We start from the raw sequence: 7,500 nt of genomic DNA, 5'->3' as shown, positions 1-7,500 counted from the left end.
ATAAGGTCAACACATACCTGGCTGACCTTGAGAGGAGGCTGGGACAAGAGGAAGAAGAATCCAAGGTCAGAGAGAGAGAGAGAGAGAGAGAGAGAGAGAGAGAGAGAGAGAGAGAGAGAGAGAGAGAGAGAGAGAGAGAGAGAGAGAGAGAGAGAGAGAGAGAGAGAGAGAGAAAGGGAGAAAGGGAGAGAGAGCTTGAGAGAGAGAGAGAGAGAGAGAGAGAGAGAGAGAGAGAGAGAGAGAGAGAGAGAGAGAGAGAGAGAGAGAGAGAGAGAGAGAGAGAGAGAGAGAGAGAGATTGTGAAAGGGAGAGAGAGAGCTTGAGAGAGAGAGAGAGAGAGAGAGAGAGAGAGAGAGAGAGAGAGAGAGAGAGAGAGAGAGAGAGAGAGAGAGAGAGAGAGAGAGAGAGCTTGAGAGAGAGAGAGAGAGAGAGAGAGAGAGAGAGAGAGAGAGAGAGAGAGAGAGAGAGATTGTGAGGGAGAGAGAGAGAGAGAGAGAGAGAGAGAGAGAGAGAGAGAGAGAGAGAGAGAGAGAGAGAGAGAAATAACTTGCTTTTTTCTTCCTCAGATCAAAGTGGAGGAGGTGGAGGAGGTGGAGAAACAAGTGGAGGAGCTGCGAAGAGAGGTGGAGGAGGTGGAGGAAAGGTGGAAGGAGGAGAAACAGACTTTGCTTCAAAAAGTGGAGGAAATTTTGGCCAAGTGGAAGAAACATGGAGAAAGGTGAGAGGAAAATTGTCTCTCTCTCTCTCTCTCTCTCTCTCTCTCTCTCTCTCTCTCTCTCTCTCATATCTACAAAAAAACATCCTTATTCCACATACTTCCACCTACTCCACACCCCCCACACACCCCCACACACCCTCCACCCCTCCACCCCTCCACCACCTCCACATCACCACAAATCCACATCACTTCCACTTTACCATAAAATATCCACATTAGATCAAGATACAGCCCCTCCCAGCCCCTCCACAGCCCCCACAGCCCCCACAGACCCCACAGCCTCTCTACATTTCCACACACCCTTCCACCATCTCCACATGCCCCTCCACCCCCCATCCACCTCAAAATACCCACAAATCCACTTCAATCATGTAAATATTGAGCGATGTGGGAGTATTTGCCACCCCACAGCATAATTCACGCCCCCAGCCCCTCCACAGTCCCTCCACACCTCCACACACCCCTCCACACCTCCACACACCCCTCCACTCATCCACCAGTCCTCCACCTCCTCCACTTCACTCTCCTTCCCTTTCTACTCTCAAAAAAAATCGCATTTCTCTTCTCATTTCTGACAAAAATGCATTTATTCCACCCGCTTCCACTTACTCCACGACCTCTTCAGCCCTTCCACACCTCCACACTACCTCCACACACCCCTCCACCCCCTCCACATGCCCCTCCACCCCTCCACTTTACCACAAATCCACTTTAATCCACAGAACACTAGAGGACATGGAGGTCTCAATCACAGCACAAGAATCACTCGTCTCAGGCACACCACAGGAAGTTTTAGCCCCCCCAGCACCTCCACAGCCCCTCACAGCCCCAGGACCCCATACAGCCCCTGAAGGAGGCTGTGGGGGCTTCTAGGGCCTGGCTGGAGGGTCTAGAAGCTGCCCTGGGGTCTAAAAAAGGAGGAATTGTCAGGCAGTTGTCAGTGATGGAAGAAAAATTAATTAAAATGAAGGTGAGATTTGAGGGTGTTTTGGGGTGTTTTGGGGTGTTTTTGGGGTGTTTTTGGGGTGTGTTGGTGTGTTTTGGGGTGTTTTTGGGGTGTGTTGGTGTGTTTTTGAGGTGTTTTAAGGGTGTTTTTGGGTGTGTTAGGGTGTTTTGAGGTGTTTTAAGGGTGTTTTTGGTGTTTTTGGGTGTTTTAGTGTGTTTTAGTGTGTTTTGGGGTGTTTTGGGGTGTGTTGGTGTGTTTTAGGATGTTTTGGGTGTTTTGAGGTGTTTTGGGTGTTTTGGGTGTTTTAGTGTGTTTTAGTGTGTTTTGGGGTGTTTAGGGTGTTTTGGAGTGTTTTGGGTGTTTAGTGTGTTTTAGTGTGTTTTGGGGTGTGTTGGGGTGTTTTAAGGAGTTTTAGTGTGTTTTGGGGTGTGTTGGGGTGTTTTAAGGAGTTTTTGGAGTGTTTTTGGGTGTTTTGGCATTTTGTGGGTGTTTTAGTGTGTTTTGGGGTGTGTTGGGGTGTTTTAAAGAGTTTTTGGGGTGTTTTTGGGTGTTTTGCATTTTGTGGGTGTTTTAAGATGTTTTAGGGGTATAACAACAACAACAACAACAACAATAACAATAACAACAATCATCGTCATCAGGAGCTGCAGCGGAAGGTGGAGGAGGAACAGAGAAGATCGACCAGCTGACAACCGCCACCGCTACCCTCTCGGTGGAGGGTGGAGAGGTGGAGGAGGAGGTGGAGGCGCTGGTGGAGAAGTGGAGGAGGGTGACGGCCTTACTGGTGGAGAGGATTGTTGCCACAGAGAAAGGTGAGAGAGAGAGAGAGAGAGAGAGAGAGAGAGAGAGAGAGAGAGAGAGAGAGAGAGAGAGAGAGAGAGAGAGAGAGAGAGAGAGAGAGAGAGAGTGGATGAATGATGTTTGTTTGTGAGAGAGAGAGAGAGAGAGAGAGAGAGAGAGAGAGAGAGAGAGAGAGAGAGAGAGAGAGAGAGAGAGAGAGAGATTTTTCTCTCTCTCTCTCTCTCTATATTTAAAGTGTTTGAATGGAGAGAGAGAGAGAGAGAGAGAGAGAGAGAGAGAGAGAGAGAGAGAGAGAGAGAGAGAGAGAGAAAAGAAAAAAAATGCCTCCAGTCATCTCCACTAACCTCCACAAACCACCCCTAGAAGTGTATCAAATTTCATCCACTTCCTCCACTCATCTCCAGTCATCTCCACCTACCTCCACTAACCTCCACTAACCACCCCCTAGAAGTGTATCAAATTTCATCCACTTCCTCCACTCATCTCCAGTCATCTCCACCTACCTCCACTAACCTGCACTAACCACCCCCTAGAAGTGTATCAAATTTCATCCACCTCCTCCACTCACCTCCAGTCATCTCCACTTACCTCCACTTCCACAGCCATCCACCGCAGCAAGCAGTATGAGGAGGAGGTATGTGGACTCAAGTCGTGGCTGGCGGAGGTGGAGGTGTTTCTGAAGGCGGAGGAGGCAGCTCTGGGCGATGTGGAGACTCTGGAAGCTCAGATGGATCAGTCAAATGTAAGTAATCCACTTTGATCCACTTTTTATCCACTTTCATCCACTTTTTTTATCCACCTGTGTCCACTTTTTATCCACTTTTGTCCACTTTTTATCCACTTTAGTCCACTTTTTTCCACTTCCATCCACTTTTTCCACTTACATCCACTTTTTATCCACTTTTGTCCACTTTTTATCCACTTATCCACTTTTGTCCACTTCATCCATGCATGTTCAATTTTTCCCACTTCCTTCCACTCATCTCCACTTATCTCCACCTTGAAGTGTATCCAATTTTTATCCACTTCCTCCACTTACCTCCACTCATCTCCACTTCCTCCTCCACTTACCTCCACCTCCTCCTCCACTACTGCCATTTCTTGTTTTTTTTTCTCTGATTTTTTAAGGTATTTCTGTATAATTTCCTCCTCATCTCCACTCATCTCCACTCATCTCCACTCACCTCCACCTAGAAGTACCTCCACACACCTCCACAAACCTCCCCCTAGAAGTCTATCAATTTTCATCCAGATCCTCCACCTAGCTCCAGTCATCTCCACTCATCTCCACTTACCTCCACAGGCTTTGCAGGAGGACATCACCACACTCCGCTCGAACATGGCCAGCATCACCACTACAGGCCTACAGATAGTGGAGGAGGCCCGGGAGGAGGTGGAGGAGGAGAAGGAGGAGGTGGAGGAGGTGGAGGACTACCGGAGGAGGCTGAAGGAGGAGGTGGAGGAGCTGAAGGAGAGGTGGGAGGCTGTGACGGAGCTGTCTGTCCTTCAGAATAGGAGTTTGAAGGAGGCCTTGGAGAGGAGCAGGAAGGTGGGTGTGAGAGAGAGAGAGAGAGAGAGAGAGAGAGAGAGAGAGAGAGAGAGAGAGAGAGATTAACAAGTTTGGGAGAGGTTTGAGAGAGAGAGAGAGAGAGAGAGAGAGAGAGAGAGAGAGAGAGAAGTGAGAGAGAGAGAGAGAGAGAGAGAGAGAGAGAGAGAGAGAGAGAGAGAGAGAGAGAGAGAGAGAGAGAATTTAGATTCCTTCTCTCTCTCTCTCCTTCTCTCTCTCCTCCCTCCCTCCTCCCTCCTCTCTCCTCTCTCTCTCTCTCTCTCTCTCTCTCTCTCTCTCTCTCTCTCTCTCTCTCTCTCTCTCTCTCTCTCCCAGGTCCACAGTGACATAGAAGCTTTGACATCCTGGCTTGACAAAGTGGACCACCAGCTCACCACCACCACCACCACCGCCACCACCACCCTGGACCAGCTGACCACCACCATCACCACCTTGGAGGCCCTGAAGGAGGAGGTCACAGCCAAGGATCTGACCTCACAGCCCTTAATAACATTGGTATGGGGGAATTTAAGGGTGTTTTGGGGTGTTTTGGGGTGTTTTTGGGGGTGTTTTGGGTGTTTTGGTGTGTTTTGGTGTGTTTTGGGGTGTTTGGGTGTGTTTTGGGGTGTTTTGGTGTGTTTTGGTGTGTTTTGTGGGGTTTTAAGTGTTATTGGGTGTTTTGGGGTGTTTTAGGGTGTTTATGGGTGTTTAAGTATGTTTTAGGGTGTTTTAAGGGTGTTTTAGAGTACGTAGTGTATTTTAAGGGTGTTTTAAGGGTGTTTAAGGGTTTTTAAGGATATGTAGTGTATTTTAAGGATGTTTTAATGGTGTTTAAGTATGTTTAAGGGTGTTTTAGGGTACATAGTATATTTTAAGGGTGTTTTAATGGTGTTTAAGAGTGTTTTAAGGATGTTTAAGGGTGTCTTAGGATATGTAGTGTATTTTAAGAGTGTTTTAGGGTGTTTTAAGGGTGTTGACAGTGTGGTGTGCTTTAAGTGTGTTTTGAGGATGTTTTAGGGTGTTTAAGTATGTTTAAGTATGTTTTAGGGTGTTTTATGGTGTTTTAGTACATAGTGTATTTTAATGGTGTTTTAAGGGTGTTTTAGGGTATGTAGTGTATTTTAAGGGTATTTTAGGGTACGTAGTGTATTTTAAGGGTGTTTTAAGGGTGTTTTAGGGTACGTAGTGCATTTTAAGGGTGTTTTAAGGGTGTTTAAGGGTATGTAGTGTATTTTAAGGGTGTTTTAGGGTACGTAGTGTATTTTATGGGTGTTTTAATAGTGTTTTAAGGGTGTTTTAAGGGTGTTTTTAAGGGTGTTGACAGTGTGGTGTGTTGCAGGGGACGTGATGCTGCAGTCTGACTCAGCAGCCACACATGAAGAGCTGGCCAGGAAGCTTACCAAGGTCAACAAACAATTCACTCACCTCTCCACCGCCATCACGCCACTCACTCTCACTCCTCTCTCACTCTGCAGCGCTACCACCAGTTCAACAGTGAGTGTGGGAGGGCCTGGGAGAGTGTGGGAGAGTGTGGGAGGGCCTGCAAGAGTGTGGGAGAGTGTGAGAGGGCCTGCAAGAGTGTGGGAGAGTGTGGGAGGGCCTGGGAGAGTGTGGGAGAGTGTGGGAGGGCCTGGGAGAGTGTGGGAGAGTGTGGGAGGGTCTGGAAGAGTGAGAGAGAGAATAAGAGAGATTATTTGTGTGTGGGAGAGTGTGGGAGGGCCTGGGAGAGTGTGGGAGGGCTTGGGAGAGTGTGGGAGGGCCTGGGAGGGTTTGGGAGAGTGTGGGAGAGTGTGGGAGGGCCTGGGAGAGTGTGGGAGAGTGTGGGAGAGTGTGGGAGGGTCTGGAAGAGTGAGAGAGAGAATAAGAGATTATTTGTGTGGGAGAGTGTGGGAGGGCCTGGGAGAGTGTGGGAGGGCTTGGGAGAGTGTGGGAGGGCCTGGGAGGGTTTGGGAGAGTGTGGGAGAGTGTGGGAGGGCCTGGGAGAGTGTGGGAGGGTTTGGAAGAGTGAGAGAGAGAATAAGAGAGATTATTTGTGTGTGGGAGAGTGTGGGAGTGTCTGGGAGAGTGTCTAGGAGAGTCTGGGAGGGCCTGGGAGGGTCTGGGAGAGTATGGGAGAGTGTGGGAGGGTCTGGAAGAGTGAGAGAGAGAATAAGAGAGATTATTTGTGTGTGGGAGTGTCTGGGAGAGTGTCTAGGAGAGTCTGGGAGGGCCTGGGAGGGCCTGGGAGAGTGTGGGAGGGCCTGGGAGAGTGTGGGAGGGCCTGGGAGGGCCTGGGAGAGTGTGGGAGGGTTTGGGAGAGTGTGGGAGTGTCTGGAAGAGTGAGAGAGAGAATAAGAGAGATTATTTGTGTGTGGGAGAGTGTGAGAGAGTGTGGGAGGGTGTGGGAGAGTGTGGGAGAGTGTGGGAGAGTGTGGGAGGGCCTGGGAGAGTCGGGGAGAGTGTGGGAGGGTCTGGGAGAGTCTGGGAGAGTGTGGGAGGGCCTGGGAGAGTGTGGGAGGGTCTGGAAGAGAGAGAGAGAATAAGAGAGATTATTTGTGTGTGGGAGAGTGTGAGAGAGTGTGGGAGGGTGTGAGAGTGTCTGGGAGAGTGTCTGGGAGAGTGTGGGAGAGTTATTATTATTCTATTTGTTTGTTTGTGTGTTTGTTTGATTTGTAGCAATAAATTCCCTACCTTGTCACTCACTCTCCCTGCCTCTCACACTCTCACACACACTCTCACTCTCTCTCTCTCACACACACACACACACACACATGAAAATACACACTTACTCTCACTCCTTCCCTCTCTCACTGCCTCTCACTCCCTCTCCCTGCCTCTCACTCACTCTCACTGCCTCTCACTGCCTCTCCTCTCACTGCCTCTCCTCTCACTGCCTCTCACTGCCTCTCACTCCCTCTCACTGCCTCTCACTCCCTCTCACTGCCTCTCACTCACTCTCACTGCCTCTCAATCACTCTCACTGCCTCTCACTCCTTCTCACTGCCTCTCACTGCCTCTCCCTCCCTCTCACTGCCTCCTCCTCTCACTCCCTCTCACTGCCTCTCACTCACTCTCACTCTCTCTCTCCCTCCCCTCAGAGCTCTGTCAGGAGGAGGAACAGTGGCTGAATGAACTACAGGAGAAACTTGCCACCTCCCCTAACGAGGCTGCAGATGCTGAAGAAATATCCGAGACGCTCGATGTAAGTGCCTCTCTCTCTCTCTCTCTCTCTCTCTCTCTCTCTCTCTCTCTCTCTCTCTCTCTTGAGCCAGTTTTAAGCCTGGTTTTGGCAATTTTCAGTCTCTTTCTAGCATATTTTAGCCTCTTCCAGCCTCTCCCAGCCTCTCCCAACCTCTCTCAGCCTCTCACAGCCTCTCCCAACCTCTCCCAACCTCTCCCAGCCTCTCCCAGTCTTTCACAGCCTCTCTCAGCCTCTCCCAAAGCATCTCAGCCCCTCCCAGCCTCTCACAGCCTCTCCCAGCCTCTCCCAACCTCTCCCAGCCTCTCCCA

The 7,500-nt window shown here is 49.7% G+C and overlaps 2 protein-coding genes across 5 annotated transcripts in view; both read left to right on the top strand.

Moving 5' to 3' along the window:
- LOC123509174 (utrophin-like) overlaps positions 1-1,673 on the top strand; it is a 27,939-nt gene extending 26,266 nt beyond the window's left edge. For all 4 annotated transcript variants that reach the window (XM_045263363.1, XM_045263364.1, XM_045263362.1 and 1 more), the window contains exons 16-18: positions 1-65; positions 567-718; positions 1,441-1,673. The exon at positions 1-65 is cut by the window's left edge and continues 29 nt beyond it. The gene's annotated coding sequence lies outside the window, so the exon portion shown is untranslated. The remainder of the gene's footprint in view (positions 66-566; positions 719-1,440) is intronic.
- The window catches only part of LOC123509259 (dystrophin-like), a 7,746-nt gene extending 618 nt beyond the window's left edge, over positions 1-7,128 (top strand). Inside the window, exons 2-10 of the mRNA XM_045263457.1 lie at positions 1-5; positions 938-1,089; positions 1,441-1,574; positions 2,306-2,476; positions 3,068-3,207; positions 3,769-4,014; positions 4,348-4,527; positions 5,351-5,505; positions 7,089-7,128. The exon at positions 1-5 is cut by the window's left edge and continues 29 nt beyond it. Of these exons, the coding sequence (XP_045119392.1) occupies positions 1-5; positions 938-1,089; positions 1,441-1,574; positions 2,306-2,476; positions 3,068-3,207; positions 3,769-4,014; positions 4,348-4,527; positions 5,351-5,359 (1,037 nt within the window). The 3' untranslated portion in view covers positions 5,360-5,505; positions 7,089-7,128. The remainder of the gene's footprint in view (positions 6-937; positions 1,090-1,440; positions 1,575-2,305; positions 2,477-3,067; positions 3,208-3,768; positions 4,015-4,347; positions 4,528-5,350; positions 5,506-7,088) is intronic.
- Positions 7,129-7,500: the final 372 nt, after the last annotated feature.

The sequence above is a fragment of the Portunus trituberculatus genome, chromosome 26 (genome assembly GCF_017591435.1).
Source record: "Portunus trituberculatus isolate SZX2019 chromosome 26, ASM1759143v1, whole genome shotgun sequence".
NCBI lineage: Eukaryota > Metazoa > Arthropoda > Malacostraca > Decapoda > Portunidae > Portunus > Portunus trituberculatus.
The sequence above is the reverse complement of the archived record's forward strand: the minus strand, read 5'-3'. Positions and strand labels throughout refer to the sequence as shown.